The sequence below is a fragment of the Cyclopterus lumpus genome, chromosome 8 (genome assembly GCF_009769545.1).
Source record: "Cyclopterus lumpus isolate fCycLum1 chromosome 8, fCycLum1.pri, whole genome shotgun sequence".
Lineage (NCBI taxonomy): Eukaryota > Metazoa > Chordata > Actinopteri > Perciformes > Cyclopteridae > Cyclopterus > Cyclopterus lumpus.
Window position 1 is genome coordinate 10,481,079 of NC_046973.1, and position 23,960 is coordinate 10,505,038.

The 23,960-nt window shown below is 42.2% G+C and overlaps 1 protein-coding gene across 5 annotated transcripts in view; it reads left to right on the forward strand.

The window, feature by feature from the left end:
• LOC117735094 (potassium voltage-gated channel subfamily C member 1-like) overlaps positions 1-23,960 on the forward strand; it is a 71,224-nt gene that overhangs the window by 23,899 nt on the left and 23,365 nt on the right. For 3 of the 5 annotated variants that reach the window (XM_034539533.1, XM_034539532.1, XM_034539534.1), the window contains exons 2-4: positions 12,916-13,047; positions 14,147-15,008; positions 19,346-19,555. In XM_034539533.1, the coding sequence (XP_034395424.1) occupies positions 12,916-13,047; positions 14,147-15,008; positions 19,346-19,555 (1,204 nt within the window). Of the gene's footprint in view, positions 1-12,915; positions 13,048-14,146; positions 15,009-19,345; positions 22,088-23,525; positions 23,636-23,960 lie in introns of those variants that run through there. The other 2 variants (XM_034539531.1, XM_034539530.1) reach the window with 2 other exon arrangements.

Genomic DNA, 23,960 nt, shown 5'->3' on the forward strand with positions numbered 1-23,960 from the left:
TAGGGATGAAGGGATGTAGGGATGGGGTCGAGGGGGAAGGGATGGAGCTCGAGGGGTAAGAGGTAAGGGAAGAAGAGGGGTTAGAGGGACGAAAGAGAGGGAAGGTCGACGGGGTGCGATGGTTGGTCGGCGGTGGGAACGGGGGAGTGGAGACTCGTGGATGGGGGTAGTCTCTTCTGAAGCTTCGGAGAGCGGAGTCCCCCGTTGGTCCTGTTAGAGGGAGAGAACAATATGTTAAAAACAAAAGGGGTTGGGGGGAGGGATGTGGAGACAGAGTCAAGGTGGGTTGAACAGGTGTGCTGGACTTAAGTACTTTAGTGCGCCAGAAATGAGCTGCGTTCGGGGCGTGGTCATTGTTCCCGAACTAAGTTCTGTAAAACTCCATTCATCATCGCCCAATGCATTTGTTTAACTAATAGATCATGAAGGCATCATAATGTAACTCAATGCAAGTAAGTTAGCTAACAGCTGAAGGACGATTTGATTTGATTGACTTTCGATTTTAAGGTCACGCTTCGATTTAAAAAAATATATTTTCAGCACTGATGTCAATTTAACCTTTTAAGCCCCAAGCCATTTTCAAGGTTTCTGCTCGAAATAACATACCCAAACTAAAAAAGGTGTTGCTCTGCAACCACAAAGGCTATTTGAATAATGTTATAATAAAGGCAACACATGTGGGCTTCTGTTCAGATGTGTACATATTAGTATATGTGTTACTGGTTAAGAGTAAATAAAGATGAAAGACAGCAAAAGTTGAATTTACAGGTTCGCCTAGAAAAAAAAGCACTTTCAGGATGATTATCTTTTGGAAAGATGCACAGAAACAGAAAAGCACATCAGAGGTCATAGCACAATATGTGATCAGTCTCTCTGAAAAGTTTGACTTTGAAAAAGTAAAGCAGAACAAAGTTAGAGAGGTTTTAGTACAGATACATTTCACTTTTATATTACTTATGGTGTTGAGTACATCAAAATATAGCAGTCTTTGTTGATTAGAAGAAGAAAAATGTTTAAAAAAAAAAAAAGCCAAAAATAAGCAACATTTGTGACTGTAAGCGCTAAATCGATTCATGTTGCTGTGTTCTCTGGCTCATATCTCGGAGATGCTTTGGTGCAGAAGAATTTAGAAAAGACATTTAGAATCTGTGTGGAGTCCTCTTGCTTTTTGCTATCTGGCTTTTTCTGATAGCACCGAGCTACGGGTTGCTAGTTCCGGAAACGTGCTGAGTGGGCTGACTCCTGACAAAATGATGATTATGATATGTTCATAATTCTTTCAGTTGGTGTTTGAGTTGTGTCGAAATGGCTTACAGTTTCTTGTAGCCCAAGTTCTCTTGTTTAATTTGATGTACAACATAAATATATTTGCTCATGTTTATTGTAAGATTTTACACAGTCTTATGATGTGTAAATAGGAGGCCAATTGGGCGCCATGGGGCTTAAAGGGTTGACTTTGTTGCTGCGGCCTACAAACACGTTTGTTGTTTACATAACATTACATGGTGGTCATATCCGGCTCCACCTGTGGCTTTGGAGCTGGAGAGCAGGCAACCGGTGAGTCTTTGACGCGTGTTTCGTTTTTTCCGCAAGTAAAGAGAAGAAAAAAAAAATTATCCTGTGAGAATCGCCGATCTTGCTTTTGACTTTTGAAGGTCAGAAAGGGAAAGCTAAGATTTTGGATTTGGAATCGAACTTGTGTCACCTTTACTGACAGCTAACTGATTTCAATGCGGATTGTAGCATCATCAGGGACATCCTGTGTTACTGTAGAAAAGTACGTCACGGTTTACAGAATTCTGCTGTGATGATTGCGAAGTGAAGTTCATTATTCAGCTTCGTTATAATACCCAATTGCAGCATTGTCGGACCTGTGTTGCTTGTTTGTGTGGAAGCTGATCTTTGACACCTCCTGCGTGCCGCCATCTGTCAGCAACAGCGAGACAGGATGAGAAAGCAAACAGGTCGGGGGGAGGGGGGGGGGGGGGGGGGGGAGGGGAGGTTGCAGATAACCATGAGCTGCAGTGCGGCGAGGATTAAGGCAGCCAGACAAACAAACAAGATAAAGAGCAAGTGATGAATTGGTATAAAAAACAAGGGGAAATTAAGTAGGACAAGAGCGGGAATCCTCAGAGGGAGGTGAGCGGAGACATCCCGGCTACTGTAGCGCACCGGGACCTAATGCGGCGCACCGGGAGCTCCTGTCTGAACCAGCACCCAGCTACCAGACCACATACAGTCTGTCGCACCTCAACCTCTACCGCTGCGTCTTTCATGTCTCAGTCCCTCACATAGACACATGTGATCACACGGCTTGTCCTGTCACATTCTTACTGACTTGGCAAAACTCGCACTTGAAATGTGTGTTTGTGTGTGTGTGTGTGTGTATGTGTGTGTGTGCAGAGGTATCCCAATCAACATACTGCTGTATCTTCCCCCTGGGGAGTAAACAGTATGTGAATCTGCAGCCAGGCTATTTGTAGTGAAGTCACCTTTACAAGGGCACATTGTGTGTGTGTGTGTGTGTGTGTGTGTGTGTGTGTGTGTGTGTGTGTGTGTGTGTGTGTGTGTGTGCGTGTGTGTGTGTATTTTCTGCAGTGGAAGAGAGGACATCCTGATTGCCGCGTCACTACAGGAGAGAATGTGTGATGCAACTTATGAAGTATCACTTTGTATCCATCTCTCAGCCTGCAGTGGCATGTTGTTGTGGATACACACATGTGAGAGGAGTTGAAACACACAGCTGTCTCCCGATGGGGTTCCTCAACCTCTCACTTTAAGATATATGACTGAAAATCAGCTCGATGGGTACCCACGAGTCTCCCCTTTACAGACATGCCCACATTATGATAATCCCATGCAGCATGAAGTATAAATGAGTTATTGTTTCCATTATAAAAGGGATTCATTTGAATAGTACAATTGTCTTTGTTGGAGCAGTGTAAACATTTAATTTAGATTCTTGATTTGGGTTTACTTTTATAAATCTTGCAAAATTGTCATAAGATGCGAATCCCAGTCTCGAGAGTCAAAGCCCAGCGCCTACTGTCCACCCCAACCATCTTCCAATAAATGTCATGTGCTTGATCAAAGGTGGAGGATTGTGGAAATCTGGATTGTGGTCCATGCCACAGGACATAATTTCTGTCATATTCATTGAATGTGTTGTAACTCTGTAACGCTGTTCATCTGTACACATGACATCTATTGCTTCTGTCCATCCGGGGAGAGGGATCCTCCTCTGTTGCTCTCCTGAAGGTTTCTTCCCTTTTTTCCCCGTGAAAGTTTTTTTTCGGTTTTAGGGGAGTTTTTCCTGATCCGATGTGAGGTCAAAGGTCAGGGATGGCGTATGTATACGGATTGTAAAGGATCTGAGGATAATTTGTGATTTTGGGCTATACAAAATAAACTGAATTGAATTGAAAGGTGCACTTTCACCGCCGTAAACAACTTTGCCACAGAACAATACAATCAACAGTTTATTTAAATTTCAAAACATATTTGGCCATACGAATTGGTAGAATCTAAACCGTAAACAAAAATGGTAGGTGACCTCACAGTATATCCACCAGCTGTAGGTCAGAGTTCATTTTGTCTCATCTAGTGTACTACAACTTTCTCTTTCTGTAATTGTAATAGTACCTGCTACTCCTTTTTTCTCTCTCTACCTCTCTCAACTCACATAAATGTCAGTGCGGGGTTAGTGTGATGAGCTAAATGTATTCAATTAGAAGCTTTTGATCCTCTGTCCAGCTCAGAGCACTTGTTTCTTGCCTAATCTTATTGCAATTGTTTCTCCTTATTTCTTTCCTTTTTGTCTGGAAAAAAAGAAATTCCTTCAATCATACCCCTCTTTCTTTAAATCATTCTTCCTTGCTGACATATGCATTCCCTTTTTACTGTTTGACTTCATCCCTTCACTCTCAGCATTGACATTATTAGCTAAGTACTTAGGTAATGAGTATTTTCAGAGTCACCGGATGATGTTTTAGTGTTATTTCTTCCATATATGCTAACACAAGCAAACTATGTAAGAGCACTTAAATGCTTTTAAGAAGCTTGTAGTTCTTTGTTGCTTTTTGCTCTCATTTGCAAGTTTAGCTAATAGCCGGATATTAAGATCTTCGCAACATTTTCTTGGGGTTGGCTGTAGCTCATGGGGGAGAGTGGTCGTCCCGTAACCACAAGGTACCTGGTTCAATCCCCTCTCTCCCCATAGTTCATGTTGAAGTGTCCTTGAGCAAGACACTGAACCCCCAGTTGCTCCCCTGGCGCTTCACTGCAGCCCACTGCAGGTGAATTAACTGACTCATGGCCACTAGGGGGCACATATTATCAAAATATTGTTTACTTGAACTGTATAATAACACTAGTAAACACAAAGTACAAGGATTGCATTGGTGTAATATCATTAATGAAGAAACCTTTTAAAATACACTAAATGGCAAACTGGGACATTGTATATTGCTATCTGGATGTCCCACAATAATAATTTATGTTGCAATTTCCACGCAGCATTTCATTGCCAGATATGATAGAATGACTAAGGCCCCTGGAGCCCTTTAGAAAAGACCAACTTACTCTTTAGCATGACAGCTACCCATTAGCGTACTGACAGGTTTCATCAAAGAGAGCCTCAAGTATCATAGCAACAGCCTTGACAATGAAACATTGACTGACAGACAAATCAGTGTTGAATTCAGACGTGTCATGCATTTTATGTTTTAATATTTAGTTAATGAGTGGAACATGGTTATCGTCTGTGGAAGTGCTTAAACAAATATTTATCAAGGCTCCTCAAATCCTGCGCTGACCAGCTGTGTAGGGTAGTGGAGCACGTCTTCAACTCAAGCTTGAGGCTGGGGAAAGTACCACAGCTGTGGAAGACATCCTGCGTGCTACCAGTACCAAAGGCCCAAGGACTTCAACAGCTTCAGGCCGGTGGCTTCAACATCCCACCTGATGAAGACCCTGGAGAGGTTGGTCCTCGTACATCTCCGCCCCCTGGTGAGCTCATCTCTGGACCAACTTCAGTTTCAGTTGCTTATCAATCTGACATCGGGGTGGATGACGCGGTCATCTACCTCTTTCACAGATGCTTTTCTCACCTGGAAAAGGCTAGAAGCACTGTGAGAGTCATGTCACCATCCAGCAGTTGCTTCTGAGGGACAAGCTGGAGCAGACGGGGCAGACGGGGTTGGACCACCACCTCACTGCATGGATCCTTAACTACCTCACCAACCATCCATAGTATGTGCGGATACGGGAGTGTGAGTCCGAGCGGGTGTCCTGCACCATGGGGGCCCCACAAGGAACAGTTCTTGCACCATTCCTCTTCACCTCGTACTTCAAACACAACTCTGCCAACTGCCACATACAAAAGTTCTCTGACGAACTTGCAATCGTCAGCCTTATTTCTGCCAATGACGACAGGGAATACAGGGAACTGAACCAGGACTTCATAGGATGGTGCCAGCGGAACCGCCTCAAGCTCAACTCTGGTAAAACCAAAGAGCTGGTGGTGGACTTCCGCTGGGGTAAACGCTCTCCTCCGGAACCAGGGAATCCAGGAAATGGACATTGAATCCAGGGAATGGACATTAAGATTGTAAAATCTTATAAGTGCTTGTGTTCACTTTAACAATAAACTGGACTGGTCATATGCACTTTACAAAAAGGAGACTGAGGTCCTTTGGAGTGCAGAGAGCACTCCCGAAGACCTTCTTTGATTCTGTGGTGGCATCAGCCATCTTTTATGGAGTGGCCTTCTGGAGCAGCAGCATCTCAACAGCTGCCAGGATGGCAAACTATGATGGACAACACCTTCCACCCCATGCAGGACACTCTGGCAGCTTTGTGCAGCTCCTTCAGCCACCAGTGGCTTCATCCCTGGTGTGTGAAGGAGAGGTACCGCAAGTCCTTCCTTCCTGCTGCTGTCAGGCTGCACAACCAGCTGAGCTCCATGTAGACCACAAACCACTTCAATTACTTCAGCCTGTGCAATATACATACACTGTCCAAAATAGTTATATTTATTCTGGCTGTATATATAATATTCAGTTATTGTACACGCTGCACTGTTTTTATTACTGTTTTTTTTACTTGTGTGCACTTTACCCCTTTTGCTGCTGTAATCCTTTAAATTTCCCCACTGCGGGACTAATAAAGGATTATCTTATCTTATTATATTGCTTTTATTATTTGTTATGATAATAATTTAAATTATGTTTAATCATAATTCATTCAAATTTGGTGGTGGATGTTGAAAACCAGGATATTTTAGTGTTCTCTCCATTCTCGTGAACAAGACCTGGAGATACTTGAACTCTTTCGCTTGGGGCAGTGACTCGCACCCAACCCAGAGGGACAACCCATGGAAAGGCCAACAGCCATTGAAAAAGTATATAACTTTGTGCGGCCTATAGTCGTCTGAGCCACCCAACAGACCTGAAAAGGTAAAGAGCTGGCCCATTGTTCCATGGCTAGAACGGAATAGGAAATGCTCGTCCTGGATCCGAGGTTCGTCAGTCAGTCAGGTCCTTTTCAGCACCCTAGAATAAACTTTCCCAGGGAGGCTGAGCAGTTTGAAAACCCAATATTTAAAGTACATTTTCTGGTCCCACTTTTTTAAAAATGGGAATAACCACCCATGTCTGCCACTCTACAGGCACTGTCTCCTACCTCCACGCGACACAAATGATGCATGTCTGCCTCAACAATATCCAGAGTCTTCAGCATCTCAGGGCAAATCTCATCCACCTGAGACGCTCGGCCTCCTCCATGGAGGATGTGTTAGTCAGGAGTTCCTCAAAGTACTCTTTCCACTGCTCAACATTATCCCCAGTCTGGGTTCTCAGTTCTTCTCCCCCTGCTGAATTTTCCACTGTATTCAGCAAATTGCTAACGTTGTCTGTCCAGTGTTCGGTGCTATAGACAGCTTTTCTGCTGAAAGCACGGATTAAACAAGGAGAGATCTAATGATACTAAGAGACGTCAGAAAAGGAAGAACACATATGAAGGAGTAAGGTATAAAAAGAGTGACAAAAAATAGAGGAACAAATAGCAGAGACAGGAGTAGTCAGTTATGAAGAAGATACAGAGAGAAAGCTAAAGAAAGAGAGTAGATGGTCCAGGGGAGGAATAAGGAAAGAGATTTAGGTCATTTGGTATGATTGACAGAAGCAAGGGAATGTGAGAGGACAGAGCAGAGAGGTATGAAGGAAAGTAGGAAAAGGGAAGGAGTAGGATGAACTATTTTGTCTTGTAGGTTGAACAACCTACAAGAATGTAGATGGGAGGAGTGTTTTATTTATTTATTAATTAACCTTTTTTTGTGTTGCTTTCTCTTAGAATTATTCAGTGGTAATTGTAGCTTGGATGATATCAGGAACATTCTAAATAAATATACAGATATATTGAGTTGTGAAGTTCCTATATACAGCACTATAATTATAAAATATAAGGAAATGTATTATACATGTAAGGCATATTTGTTTACAGTGCAGCCAAACAAACTCACGTTATTTTTTTGATAACGATCATTTATTGATCCAAAACGCATTGATTGATAGTTGCTACCGATTTCATGCTGCACACAGTGCAAGTATTATTCCACACAACAACAGGACATGAAGAAGGTTAGATTGCTAAAGTGTCAGTTTATTGCAGCTCTTCACCAAAACAATTCACTGCGACTGTGGATCAGTGGTAGAGCAGGGTCGTCTTTCAATCAGAGGATCGGTGGTTCGCCGATCTGCTAGTCCATGTTGATGTGTCCTTGGGCTAAACTTAACCCCAAATTGCTCCGCTGTTCCTGCAAAGTCCTGATGGGCTGGTGGCAAGCACCTTGCATGGTAGTGGGTATGAATGGGTGTGAATGGATAAATGATGACATGTAATGTTAAGGCCCTTTGAAAAAAGCATTATACAAGGACAGTCCATTACTGCTGCTCCTCACTCCTCCTTGACATACTGTATTTCAAACTCATCTACTGTAAAAAAACAACCCAAAAGGTTTAGCATTTTGGATGAACGATGGCTGTCAGCGCTAACCATGATGACAAATACATTGTGTTTCCTGTAACAGCTTTACAATAATAATCAGACAAGTTTGGCCAATTGAATGTTATAGCTATATTGTTAGCAAAATGATGACCATAACTATCATAGAGTTTGTTTTCATTAAATAACTGATGACTAAACCAAGAGTGGATGAATGGCTCTGCAAAAAAGCACATCTCAATCTCTGTCAAACATACAGTGTGTGCACTGCCTATCAACATTCAAGTCTGATTGTCCAGTGGATATATGGTGATTAAGGTTATTACCCTCTCTGCTTACCCAACAAAGCACATTTAATCCTTAATGACATAACAGAAGATGTATTTCTAGTCATGTAAACAGCATGGCTCTAGAAATTATTAAATGATTAGTTGGTTAATTAGTTCATCACGCTGAAATATCTCAACAATAGATCAGGTGGATTTCCTTGACACTCTGTTTAGATATCAACTTGATGTTCCTCACTACCTTGAGACGGACAGTTAGGGTATTGAGTGAAGAATCTCGACAACCATTGAATGGATCGCCATAAAATCTGTATTATGGTTGCAGTTGCAGTGACTATATAATATGTTATACCCATGAAAAAATAGAACTATTGACTGTTATCTCAACACTTCCTGTTTCCATTTCAAATGAAAAGCACTCTAGCAGTTCTGTGTCGGGAATCGTTTTTTTTCTTATTTCTACACAACGCTTTTATTGTAAAATATTTGTAAGACATGTGGAAAAGGCCATTGACTTCCATGGCTCCATATATTAGTTGAGTGCCAGCTATTTATTGTCAAAATGCGGTATTGAGAAAAGAAACCCCAGATTGGGTTAGGAAATTAAAAGAACATAACATGAAGGTTGAATGCACTTATTGTAAGTCGCTTTGGATAAAAGCGTCAGCTAAATGAAATGTAATGTAATGAAGGGCAGTATTTGTCTGATACACTCTCTATATGTACATATGCATGTGAATGCACATGATTCTAATATTTTACAGACACAAATGTATATAAATTAAATGTATAATTAAATGAAATGAAGCCTAGAATAAGCGGTTCGGATAATGGAATGGAAATGAAGCCTTCTATTATGTATAACCATTATCAATGGCAAAGACAATGTAGAAACTCAAAGGGCTGGCCGGCAGCGAAGCAGCAGCAGTGCTGTCTGCGTGTTTTTTAAAATCCAGCATCCAACTAAAGAAATAGCTTGCCAAGGAAATGTATTAAATTAAACGAGGGGATGTTTATGCTGTGTTTCCTTCTGCATCTGCTTTTAATAACTCTCCAGCACCCTGAAAATGCTTAAGAACGCCTGTGTGTGTGTGTGTGTGTGCCTGTGATGTGTTTTTGTGTGTATCCAGGGCAGCTCTAGATAGCAGTGTTAAATTAGACCATGATAATAAGCTGTGGGACTCGATGCGTTCCCTGAGGATTAGAGAAATACTTCATCTGTCTGTCTTTATCACTGACCTGACACACACACACACACACACACACACACACACCCACACACACACACTTGAAGGCATATTTACACATGCATACACTTTACTGGTTTTACATCGTCTTAAGTGGGTTGCTGAGTTTGGGTTTATCTATGGTGTAATTAATAATATCAATGATGAGCCAGAGCCATCATTAATGGTATCAGTTACATCCATTCTTTTCCTTGCTATGACAAAATGTCCAATTTATCGGGTCAATTCTCAATGTAGATGCTCCCATTTGGTCAAAAATATCTAGTATGACATTTTATAGCTATAAGCACACAACACACATTTGTATTTATCTGCAGCACCCAATGGCCCCAACAGTCACACATTTTTTAGCAGAGAGAATGTTAACATTTTATGAGCCCTAAAATATGTTACATTGTAGCCAACAAGCTTGAACGTCTTCATAGATCACAGGTTGAATTAAAGAATGACATTGGCTGTGTCACTGAGACCAGTCTTCTATCAAAGAAATATGACAAAATCAGACGCAAATCTAGCGCCAGCTGGCACTTAATTCAGAATCTGAAGCAAAACAAGTAAAAGAGAACACAGCATCTTTACACAGTCCCTTTAAAAATCGATCAGCACCCACTTTGTTGAATGTCTCTCTCTTTAATACTGCAGTCTTAGGTCATCAAGAAAACTACACTATCAAATGCTCCACCAGTTAAAGGGACGACAGTGCATAGGTGGTTGTATCTAGCGCTGTGGTTGCAGTTTGCAACCAACTGAATACCCCTTCGCTCCCTCCCTTCCTGGTAACACCAGGTGCTGAGTGCACCTCAGAAGCCATCCATGCCATACTAACGCTGCCTCAGGAGCAATGGAAGTCAGGCGGCGGCCTGCGTTAAAACGGTTTCGCACTCTTCAGCTCACGTTACGGCAGTTTCACAAGTGTGTCGGCCGAAATAGGGCGGCATTCAGGGAACATAAAAACGTGAAAGTCTCTTGCCAGAGGCAGTGTTTGGTTTGTCTATTCTGGGCTAGTGTAGAAATCTGGTGGTGCAGTATGGTGGACTCCTCAAAGGGGTGACTGTGACTGAGTGGTGAACAGGGTCGTCCTTCAATCAGAGGACTGGCGGTTTGATCCCCGGTTCCACTAGCCCATGTCCATGTGTCCTTGGGCAAGACACTTAACCCCAAATTGCGCCTGTAGCTGTTCTACGGTGTATGAATGTGTGTGAATGTTAGTCTCTCTTCATTTTGCAAATAAAATTGATCAACATTCCATTCTTGTTAATGTATTGTATTGGAGTATTAGCAAGACTATACATTGTACTTTACGTTTCACAAATCCACGGGAAATGATCAACTGACTTCACAGCTTTATAGTGGAGTTTAGTGTCTAATCGAGTTGGAGACCAAAAACAGAGCTGAAAGAAGAGTTAATATGGGATTTCATTGAGTGGACACAAACACATTGCATATTAAGATACACACCTAATCAGTATGGACTGCATACTGCTTAATAAATGAATAATTCAGTTTGATTTTACTTGACTGTTCACACTTAAGTATGCTTAAACGACAGCCGGTATCAATGCGTCTCTCACTTCTCTGAAAACATCACAGAACATTTCCAAACAGGGGTTATTTGGATAAACTAACAAGATATTAGGAATTGAAATGGTCACTTTCTGATCTTAAAACATAGTTTTACAATACAACTTATAAAGTAACTTATTAACAGATTTTATCACAAGGGACTAGGCAACTCTTGACTTCACTGAAAATTGCAGTAAATTATTATTATTTGATAAAAAAGTTACATTGGGAATGTAAATGTTAACTGTAACTGTAATGGTTACCCCTGTGCCTGGCACAACAATCTCAAAATCCTTTAAGGCAGTCATTGCGTTTGCGCATGGGGGGTAAAATGGCATCTAACCGTTCCCTCGATGAGCTTGCGGGATCATACTTAAATAGTTTCAGGCAATTTCAGCATGCTTGAAATGTGAACATTGTGGGGAGTTGATGTGCACGCTAGCAAGCTTATGTGCACATTCAGAAGTTCTTGCTAACATAGTGTGCATCAGATCATTTCTTGCATACTCAAAATCCAAAGTGCAGTGTGAACTCACTAATTACTCATTTTTACTTCATACATAGTATTGAATAGTATGGTAGTGTGAGATGTTGAACACAGCCTGCTGGATGTGTATTGCAAAAGCTCACATGTTAGTCACAGACGGCCCTTCGATCGGCTACTTCTTGTCACATCTGATCAACCTTTCCTCCGAAGTTTCGGAAGACGCTAAATATGTACCATCGGTGAATTATAGATGCGGTCAGTATCCAGGCAGCTCAGCATCTGCATGCTTGTGAGGAAGGTCGTTGGGGAGAACCGTCAGGGTTAAAAAAGGAAGAAAACGAGCTGCAATGCTGTTGCGAGTCCTTGACGGACAACCTAACGTTTAAAAAGACGACCGCTGCTCCACACACACTGGGAGGACCCCACAACACATCCAGACAGCGCACTGCATAGAGAGAGAGAAAGAGAGAGAGAGAGAGAGATAGATGGGAGGGCAATGAATAGTAGGGGGTAGGGGGATGCTGCAGAGAAAAGGAATTCTCATTACACATGCGTGAGCACTGTACAGAAAATAACTGATAATACGCTACATAAAATACATGAATGATTCGCCAGTTGCACAGTTAACGGAGTGTGTGTGTGTGTGTATGTGTGTGTGTGTGTCGATGGTCTACGACAAATAATCATAATCATATGCTGATAGAAAAACGACGTGTATCACATGTGATACACGTGCGCTTTCATAACGTCACAGTGTCACAGTAATGCATTCATCTCCTTATTCCCCTGTTGTTTATGTATTCACTTATTTTCTCTTAACATACGCTGTGTATCTACTTCTTCACTTTCTCTCCTTCAAACAGACAGACAGACACACACACACACACACACACACACACACACACACACACACACACACACACCCTATGTACCTCATTACTTTTACATTCTCCATCCATCATTCGTCCCTCCCTCCCTATATATCTTGGATTGTGCTGTTATCAATGGGATTGCAGCAATCAGGGCATTTGCAGTGAATTAAAAACATTCCTCCCCTCTCCTTAGTGTGTTGTTGGTGCCCCCTGTCTGCAGCACATTGGCATAACCACTGCTTTGCACATACCGCAATGGCCCAACCCCCCCTCCCCCACAAGCAATCACAAGAACACCAAAGTACTAACGACAAAGGCTTAAGCTGGCCAGAAAAATGACGGCATGCAGATGTGACAGCTTCCCGTACTACAACTTGAATAAAATGAGAGGATGTATGCCTAATGTGCAAACTGTAATAAAAAAAAATGACCCCCCCCCATTCTGTTTCTCTCTGCAGAATGTGGCGTTTGGCTCGCTCTTCTTCATCCTTCTCTCCATTTCCACCTTCTGCCTGGAGACCCACGAAGCCTTCAACACCATCTACAACAAAACAGAGAATGTTACTGTCGGCAACGTGACGCATGAGGAGGTACGGTGAAGTTTATGTGAAGTGTTCTTTAGTGTGACATTAATGTGACACTGCTTTCCTGTTCTATAATGTTGGGAGATTTGTGAGGCACAGATTCAAGAATAAATGACCTAAACAATTAGAGATATCCAGAATTTCTTTTTTTCCCTGTTTTTTTCCCAGAAACTTGTTTCTGCTCTACTGCTCCCGCCAGGACAACAATACAGCTACGCCAAATTTAATTTCCTGGTGGTGATACAAAGCGGCTTGAGCTTTGCTTGCCGCCTGGCAAACCACAGAGCACAGCGCTCAAAAGTTAGACTTTGCTCGATGCAGCGAAACGCCTCCATGAGCTGTTGGAAGTGATGGGTCTCAGAACTCAGTGGCAAGCCCCGACCCTCCGCTTTGGTTTTTCGGAGAAAAATAAACTCCCCTTTTGAAGTTTCAAGGTCGTATGAGTATCGTAAGACCCTCCCATCAAGGTTAAAGCCCACACCCATAGACTTGTTGTCTCCAAGTTCAAACCCTAATGGCAACGCCTTTTTTTTTTTCTCAGACGTGGTTTCACATGCTGCTCATAATTAGTAAACTGACATCTTTGTGTAAGATCGTTCATAAGACATACCTTTGTAGGTCAGATTGGTGATAGTAATGACCTTTAATAGAAGTATCAATCAAGGTTATTATTTGGTTTAACAGTACAGGACGAATAACATGAGAGGTTGCTTTTTTATGAACGATATTTAAGGATTAAAATTGACTTCTGTTTCTCATGATTGTGTGGCTGCACTCAATATTGAAAAGGGCAATAACTGAATTGTTGCTGCTTTTAGTGCTATGTAGATATGAAGGTCATTTTAAAGGTGATCTGTGACAGAAGGGGGTTGGCTCGAGGTTAGTTTCGGATCACCCAAACATGAGTTATGTGTTGCCCCATTTTCAGTACACCCACATGTATACATGTATATATGTTTACAGTAAAGAAGAATTGCTTCGGAATCTTTAACTTTTGGGGAACATGGTGTTTTGCCTCTGGCTATATATATATACAGTGTAATGAATGAATAAATAATTGAATATAGTCAACTAACCCCAGATTTGTTCTTCTTCTACCTTGCAGATAGTGTACGAGGTAGTCACAGATGGCTGGCTGACATATGTGGAGGGCGTCTGCGTCATTTGGTTCACCATTGAGGTGATGGCGCGTGTCGTCTTCTGCCCTGACAAAGCAGAGTTCTTCCGCAGCACCCTCAACATCATAGACTTTGTGGCCATCGTGCCCTTTTACCTGGAGGTGGCGCTGAGCGGCCTCTCCTCCAAAACAGCCAAAGACGCGCTGAGCTTCCTGCGCGTGGTGCGCTTTGTCCGTATCCTGCGTATATTCAAGCTGACCCGCCACTTTGTTGGCTTACGGGTCCTGGGCCACACTCTGCGGGCAAGCACCAACGAGTTCCTGCTGCTCATCATCTTCCTGGCGCTGGGCGTCCTCATCTTTGCAACCATGATCTATTATGCCGAACGCATCGGTGCCGACCCAGCTGATCCAACAGCTGCGGCCCACACCAACTTCAAGAACATCCCCATCGGGTTCTGGTGGGCTGTGGTGACCATGACCACGCTGGGCTACGGGGATATGTACCCTGAGACATGGTCAGGAATGCTGGTGGGTGCCCTCTGCGCCTTGGCCGGTGTGCTGACCATCGCCATGCCTGTGCCCGTCATCGTCAACAACTTCGGCATGTACTACTCCCTGGCCATGGCCAAGCAGAAGCTCCCCAAGAAGAGGAACAAGCACATCCCCCGAGCGCCACAGCCCGGCAGTCCCAACTACTGCAAGCCAGATGCCCTGGCTATGGCAACCGCCTCCCCACACAGGCTGATGGGCAACGTGCTTGGCCCGGGCATGGTGGGATCTGGCAGCATGATGGGCACTGGAGACTGCCCACTGGCACAGGAGGAGATCATCGAGATCAACAGGGCAGGTGAGTGACCAGAACTGAGATAATGTTTTCATGCGAAAAAATCAAACCTCTGTAAGGTTTTTCAAAATGACAATAAATTGAAAGTACCATATTTTTAGTTCAGCATCAGAATGTAAAGGAACAGCCACACAGTACAGTACAGTGAAATTCACCTATGGGAATACTACTTGAGAATACTACTTGAGCAAAAGCCTGGTAAAAGAAGTATCTGATATTTACTGTACTGTATCAAAAGTATTTTTCTGATATTAAATCTACTTCAGTATTGAAAGTAAAAGTACAAGTAAATGCTGTTAATAAAAAAGCAAAGGGTCAGAATTTTTAGAAAGTTTATTCTTTTAAGTGCTGTGGCCACCATGACCAAGGACAAGGAGTTGTGTTCAAAATAATTGGGTTGGCTGTGATCCATCCAGGAGCAATAATGTTCAACATAATATATTGTACATACCTATACTTTTGCATCTGCTATGAACTTATCATCATAATTCTCAGAAAAGCAATATGACACTATAAAGGAGTTGTAGCAGTGCGTTTATAAGTATGCGCATTCACACTAGAGGATGTAGAGGGCAAATCCATAATATTGTGTTCACTAAAAATATCAACTTGATTCATCAGGTCAGCGTTTTGAGAAAGGACACCTGCCTTGTAAACTCCTCTGGGCCTGATTTGAACACAATAGCCAAAGGTTTTGCTCAAGCTGAATCTGCAATTGGGCGACTGCTACCATCATAACTCGATCTGATGATCCACAAAATGACTCAAATATAAAAACATGATCAATACTAAAGCAGAAAGTAACAACCCAGTTGTTTATTGAAACTGAAAAATGTCCTGTTCATCTTCAAAAGAAGTTGGTTTTCAAAATTGCGGTAATTCAGTCTCGCTGCTTTTGGGCTGAAGACTAGTCCTGCAATGCTAAATAGCGTTTCACAGGCCGCTGAGGCAGGTAGAGGTGTGTTCAGCTTCACAGGCAGCTGTGCGCACAGCCTGCGCACTACGACACGGTTCAGATCGTAATGCTGCGCTCTCGCGGCTCCTATCAATCCTATGGTGTGGTGGCAAGCTAACATTAAGTTAGCTTACGTTAGCCAACTAGTGCTCCAATGATTACAGCTAAGATGACTCAAATCAACAACATCTCACAACTATCAACACTTCCTCAGCTCACTAACTCGCTAAGAGGTCTGTCTACTACACTAATTGTCTCATTTGATTTACGATAGCTAGCGAACGTTAGCCTAACATACACCATGTACAGCTAAATTAGAAGATTAGACACCTGTCTCCACCCCATCCCCCCCACCAGAGATATACTCCAATCCGGTGTGAAAGACTTTTTTGCAATTGCACATAAACGTGATTAATCAATAATTTAACATCAAGCTAGCACCACTGATTCGCCAAACTTGCTTGCTTGGAGTCTGTGTCCCACCACAGTCCCCGACGTTGGTCTCATGATTCATTTGTTTTCTAAAGATAGATTAGATTTTGTAGCGAGTAACAAAGGTTTCAGGGGAAGTCAAAGTATCAGTTTTCTTTGCAAAATGGAGTGAAGTCCAAGTGAAAGTCAACAGAAATATAAATAGTAAAGTAAAGTACAGGTATCCAAAGAAATTACTTATGTACAGTAACAAAGTATTTCTACTTCGTTACTATACACCACTGCTACTTCACATTATAGACAGATGTTTGTTGCTATATAATTGACTTAATCAACTTAATAATAAATGATCAACATAGTTGCCTCTTTTTAATCAACTAATCTGTTAATTGGATAATTGTTTAACAATCATTTAAAGGCTGAATAATGTATGTAATTTGAACCAGTATCACATCTTGCCCCAAAACACCAACATTTAGAGTGATGGTTTCGTATTTTAGAGTGATGGTTTCGTATTTTCCTCTTCACTTCACTACTTATAGAGTTCCAAATACTCAAGTTAATCACTCGAGTTGTCTTGAGAAGAAGAATTATATAAAATTGTGATTTTCTCATCAAACTGATGACCAGAGGTCAGATTTCAAGCACTGAATTGATGGGAGAAGTGCGTATCTAACAGGTTTTGAAGCTGTAAATAACTTGCTGATGTCCTCGTTCTTCCTAGAGAGGAGGACACTAAAATAGACTCTAATTTACGATGAGACGAGCTGAAGAAAAACGTATGACTTTCACTCGACAAATCCATCTTTACCCTCTCATGGCCAGATGTTTTTACCATCGAAGTTGACATGTTCAGATTATACTGGAATGGGTTTAAATGGATATACAGTATTTTCTGCCTGCCAAAAACTGAAAATGTATCCGGGTCATCTAATTCAATTCAATTCAGTTTATTTTATACAGCCCAAAATCACAAATTACAAATTTGCCTCAGAGGGCTTTACAATCTGTACACATACAACATCCTTGTCCCAGGACCTTACATCGAATCAGGAAAAAACCCTTTCACAGGGAAAAAAAGGGAAAAAGCTGGGCTGTTTTGTTTGACATGTCCGTCATCTGAGACAATACATAAGTGTGTGTGTGTGTGTGTGTGTTTTGCGAATTGCCACTTGTAGTGGAGTTGCAATATGTCCCTTTACCGGATTTGAGGTTTATAAGTATGAATAGCCTAGAGATTGGCATGCCAAACTGACATGTGATCAGTATCAGGCATATCCTATTTTCCTTCCTTTTGGTTTTGCACATCTTTAGAAATTAGTAGTAAAAAAGTGCAAAATGCAATTGAGCCCATGACTTGGCGGACTGGATTTGGCGAAAGCTAACAGTGAGGTTGCAGATTGCAACCAACTAAAACCTCTCCTGTGTGCTTAGTGTGTCGGCAACACGTTCTCATTCCAACTCGTCGCATACTGATGCTTTGGGGTCCCTTGGGGTCACTTTCTAATGCAGTAGCCCAGATAACCATAGACTGTATATATTAACTGGACAAATTCATGGTGATATCACCCGTTGGTTTGTGGACTGATGTTCTGAGTTTGACTATTTTGGCGTTGCCCTCTTGGATTACGTTGCCATGTTTTGTGATGATGGCCACATGAAAAACCGCAAACAGCCCTGTGAAAAAAAAGTGTTTGACTTTTGAAAGAGGCTCATTCTAAGCTAAGTCAATTCCTATTTTAAGGTGATTATACATTAAAGAAAAATATAGTTATGAATATTATTTTTCTTTTTTTTTTCTTCTTCCTGCTGTGATCTCAGCATTGAACATTTCTCACAACTTTTATGAACCCACACTCTGAATCTGAATCTGAATCAGCGTCGAGGAATCGTTGCTGAGGGCCAGAGGAGTCCAAAACTCTTCATGTGAACAGCATTTTCCCCCTATTTATGATCTCCTCCTAATGACCGGACACATTTTCACTGCAGAACAACGTAACCAAACCCTTTTGATTTCTGATGTGCTCGGACAACACGTCATTGTGTGGAGACAGTTGTGTGTCTGTGTGTGCGTGTCCATCCCTCTGGCTTGTATCTGTAACTGTTGAACAGTAAATCATATCAGATTAGATTTGACAACTGTGTTGAAGGCTACAAACACAGCTTCCCCTGTAGCCATCTCCTCTTTAGTGTGGGTGTGCGCCGTACATATTGTGTCCCACTCCTTTGTTTAGTCTCTCTCATTCAATGCTGTTAAATGCCGTGCGTGTGCTCTTGCTGCAGTGTGTTGGCCATGTGATCAGGATAGCTATCACAAGGCACTAACGTTCCTTTACACCCCGCACCCCTGTCCCTCCTCTCTCCCCCTCTTTCTTCTGTTGTCTCTCCATTCTCTCTTCACCCTCTTTCATTCTCTTTTTACCTCCTCATTGGGTTTTATTGTTCTTTTTTTCCTTTAATTTTCCCGTTTTTTTCCCCCGCTTCTTTTTCCTCATTTCCAAATCCGTCCTCCTCGTCCTCCACGTTCTTTATCTCCCTTTTCCATTTGTTTTGCTTTTATGCTCTCAACCTTTTATCTCCCCTGTTTCTCTCAATGGGTCCACCCCCTGCATACTCCTCGTCCTCCTCCTTGTCCTCTCCGGACCATTAATCTTCTCTTCCTTCCCTCACTCTCTCTCACTCCCCCACCCTCACCCCCACCTACATTTTCTTCCACATGCTCTCTCCACCCCTCTATCATCCTCTCATGTCTCATTTCCTATTTACCCCTATTTACTCTTTTCCTGCCGTCTTTCCTTCTTTCTTGTCCTCTCCATGTTTACTCTCCTCTCTACCTTTATTCTCTCACCACGACTTTCCCTGCACCACACTCAATATCCCTCTCTTTCCTCTTCTGTAACCTCCTCAACTTTCTATCTCCCCCCCCCCCATCTCTCTGTCCCCCTTCTACAAGATTCCAAGCAGAATGGCGACGCTGCAGCCAACGCGGCCCTGGCCAACGAGGACTGCCCCACCATCGACCAGGTCCTCGGAGACGAGCGCAGCCCGGCCACGGGGGGCCTTGGCTCCACCACCAGCCGCGAGCGCTACCCGCATGACCGGGCCTGCTTCCTCCTGAGCGCCGGGGAGTTCCAGCGCACGACGGACGGGAACGTCCGGAAAGGTACGAGGGCGGAGGGTTGTAGCCGGAGGATTGAAGGAGGAAGAGGAGGAAGAGGAGGAGCAACAACGGGGGTAGGGTGGTACTTCAGTGACAGCAGTGGGCTGCTGGTCGATGCATGGTCCTGACTGATATGTGCTGACAGTGTGTGTGGTGTACACAAAAATAAAACGACGCACACATGTAACAACCGCACACATGTGTTCCAAGCACACGCACATCCAAGTACACACTTACATACAGGTGGTATGTACCTGTGTACATATATGTACATTTGTACACCCCCCCCCCTCCCCTGTGTAAAGGTAAACACACCACCATACAGACAAAATATGAAAAGCGTATTGTTGTATTTCAAAATAAAAGTCGTCCCTGAGCGCTAACACTGAGACTCAACACACACAAACAGACTACTTGTTACATTTCACCATCCATCAGTTTGTGTGACGGCTCAGCAACGCTCGCTCCTTTTCAGACCACAAAGAGCACCAATCACAAATATCAATGCCCAATGAATGGCATTGATATTTAATCCTATGATTCCTCTCACTCACACCATTAAACACCGTCTGTACTGCAGAGGTCCTGCAGAGGCTGCTGCAGAACTGCCATGTGCGCTGATGTTGGAGTGACTGTCTTTAATCGACTTGATAAGCTTTCTATTCTCTTATGAATTGTGATAAAATATAATGCAATTAATCAAATTCTGCAGGTGATTTCTCACAGAGTCAACAGTCACTACATGCAGGAGAACGTCGGCCCTCTGCATATGCTGTGTTCTGTGTTCATCATCGCTGACGCAGTTCTGTGTGTTTTACTGTGTGCATTTAGCTATGCTTTTTCATTTCATAATGCCATCCTTTTTGTTTGGATTCATAATGTAATGAAGAGAGGTATAACAGAGAGGTATAACAATGCAGATCAAATTGGTGTTATTCTATGTTTTACTGCCAGCAAATCCCATGAAAAGACAAAAGAAGACAAGCTTTTGTTGTTTGTTCAAATGGCTATTAAATTAATGTCCGAATAGTATTAATGAAATGTGTATTAGTCTTTTAAAGGGAACTTGCATTTATATGCTATTGTATTATAATTTTATCTTGAAAAGACTATAATAGGACAAATGGGACAATATATCACCCGACAACATTTGTTATATCGTCACAGGCCAACATTGTAACTGCTAAACGTTAGCATTGTCACTCAATGTTGTTCTGATATTAGCATGCAGCTCAAAGCACTGCTGCTCGCACAGCTGTACATTGTCATGGGAGGCTTAACACTTTCTTAAAACGGCTCCATCCTGTAATTGTTAGCAAACATTGATCAAATAGGAGGAAATTGGGGACTATTTCGAGTCGCGGATGTACACACGTTGTGCTCTAGTGAGAATGTGTTGCCGCAGAACAGTGTACACAATAAGTCTAAATGAACTGCAGTGACATGGTAATTTGGTGAAGCAAGGTGTAACAGTAGAGCTCTATGGTGCACAGTGAGAACAAATATAAGGTTTAAATCCCAAATACTTGAATACTTGAATTTGGGTCTTTTCATGGGGTAAAAATACAAAACGTTTACGGCCTCATCGCTCGCTCACATCACGCGCTGACTACAACTTTCTTGCAGCAGTTGAGTGTCACAAAGTCTGCTTCTGCATGCCTTGTTTTGAAATGAAACTCTTCAACTGTCAATGCGCGGTGCTTTGAACCCGATCTGACATCACAGCCAGATCGGGTTTGCGTCATTTCTGTTCTCATGTCATAACATCAGGCTCCTTCATTGTTCTGCTCTGTCTGTCTGTCTCTCTCAGTCTGTCACTCTCTCTGTCCACTCCATAGCTTCTCTTTTCTCACTCTGCCCTGCTGTGATTCATTAACTCTTCCTTTCTCGCTCTCTTCTCCCCACACTCATTCTCCTCCTTCCCCTTACTTCCCTTCTGTTGAATTTTTCTACTCCCTCATTTTCCATTAATTTTTTCCGCTACCGTTTTTCCTGCCCACTACCACCTTGTCCTGCCCACACTAAAATATCTTTATATTTTTTCAATTTTAACCCCACAACCTTTCACCTGAAACACTCTATACACTCCATGTGCTATTTCCCCCGACTTGCACACACAAACACAAAATACACACACACACACACACACTTGCACACACGCACACACAGATGGCTCAGAGTCCAGCAGTGTGCCGTCCTCCCTGGGAGAGGAGTGGTTCAAGCCGCGGGGGCCTCCGCTACAGCAGGAGCTGAGTGTTAACTCCACCTCCTCCTGGATCAGGCCATAGAAACCCTGAGGTAACACCTCCACACACAGGAGTCAGGCATCGTACCTCAACTCACTGGGAAACTTTACTGACAAAATATTAGATTAATATTAGATTACATTCAATTTGATTAGAAATAGGCTCAACTAGACCAGCGCAAGATTACATTACACTAGTCTAGAATGGATACAAATGTACTCCACTAGATTACATTACATCACACATTATCAGATGGGATGAGATTAGACTCGACTAAATTTAGGATTAAAGAAAAAAAGAGAAAAACTTGACATTTTGCTAGGTATATTCAGTTAGACCGGGTCTAGTTCATATTCAATTCATTTTGATTTGATTTAACCAGATTATATTTGATCATAAATTATATTACATCTGATTAGGTTAGATTCAGACTAGACTAAAGTCTAGAAACTAGATTACAATCCACTAGAATAGATTCAGAGTGAACTAGATTGTATTAGATTAATTAAAAATATATTTAGCCACATTATGTTGGATCCGATTTTAGATTAGATTCAGACTAGACTAGATTACATTTGACTAGACTAGGTTCAGTTAGATCTGACTAAACTAGATTATATTAGATATTATATATAGTTCAGATGTTTGATTAGAATCAGACTAGAGTAAATGTGTTTAGTTCAACTTTATTAGACCATACGACATTAGACAAGTAGACTAGATTGAGTAAAACCAGACTAAGCTAATTTATAATAGATACGTTTCAATCAGATCTTGGTCAGATGGGCCTTTAATAGATTGGATCTATATATATATATATATATATATATATGTATATATATATATATATATATATATATATATATATATATATATATAGACATTCACACTTTCAACCAGCATTGACAAATTGTAACGTACTTTTGTTACGTACTTTACAAATGGCAGTTACGTAGACTTTCAAACCCCAACCACATTCTTTTTATAAACCTAACCAAGTAGGTTTTTTTCACAAGTAAACCTAACATGTTTATTTACCTAGAACCTACAGGTAGCTGTCACGACATCGCCAAGCTTCTAGAGCCAAATGTCTGGCCTTACTTCACTGGTGATAGTCCGACCCGTTCCTGATGGTTCTTCCAGGGATTTGATTGGCGCAAAATTACCTATTTTAATTCTGCATTTGGCTAATATTGTAGCATATCTCAAACAATGAAGGAAAGAGAGTGGTTGGTGTTTTCTTTAATGTAAGAATTCGGGATATTATCGCAATCTAAAAAAATGGGAGGTTGTTTTCTTGTTGTTCAAATTCACTTATTCTTTCCGTGGTGATTTTTCTCAAATATGTGCTTGTGGAAATTCTAATTCTAATTTCTGTCCCATCTCGTGCTCAGAAATGTGACACAAATAAACTGCCATAGGTACACATCGCATTCCATGTAAAGGCACAATGTTGCTGAAGTTAATATTCAATTGTGTATTTTTTGTGTGCCATAAGTACATAATAGCCCAATCGCTGCGAGAGGAATCAGCACCCTCACACACACACACACACACACACACACACACACACACACACACACACACACACACACAGATCCTGACACCACTCAACAAACACACAGTGTTCTAGCATGACTGTGTGATCTACGCACGCCTCTATGTTCCGTTCATCAGGGCTGCTTGTGTGCGTGAAAGAGATATGCCTCCCCTCTTTACACCCACAGTGTGTCCTAACCACCGGGGAGAGCAGGTCACGGAGTCAGAGTGGGGTGTAAAGGTCAAAGTTCACAGTCCGTGGTCCAAGTGCAATTGCGTGCTGTTGCCGCTGTTGTTGGTATTTCCTTGTTGTTGTTGTTGTTGTTGTTGTCACTGTCTCCTTCCCCAGGTTGTCAGGTCATGCGTTTGTACGTTGGCTCCTGTCAGTCTGTGTTACACTATCCATCTGTCTGTTTGTCTGTCAGTTTCTCTATTTCTTTCTTTTTGTCTTTCTTTTGTCTGTCTCTGTCCGTCCTTTTTCTGTGTGTGTGTGTGTGTGTGTGTGTGTGTGTGTGTGTCCGTCCGTATCCCGTATGTAGCTGTCTTCCCCTCCTCCTGCTCCTCCTCTTCCTCCTCCTTCTCCTCCTCTCACCCGGTCTCTTCTCACTCTGGTACTTACAAAT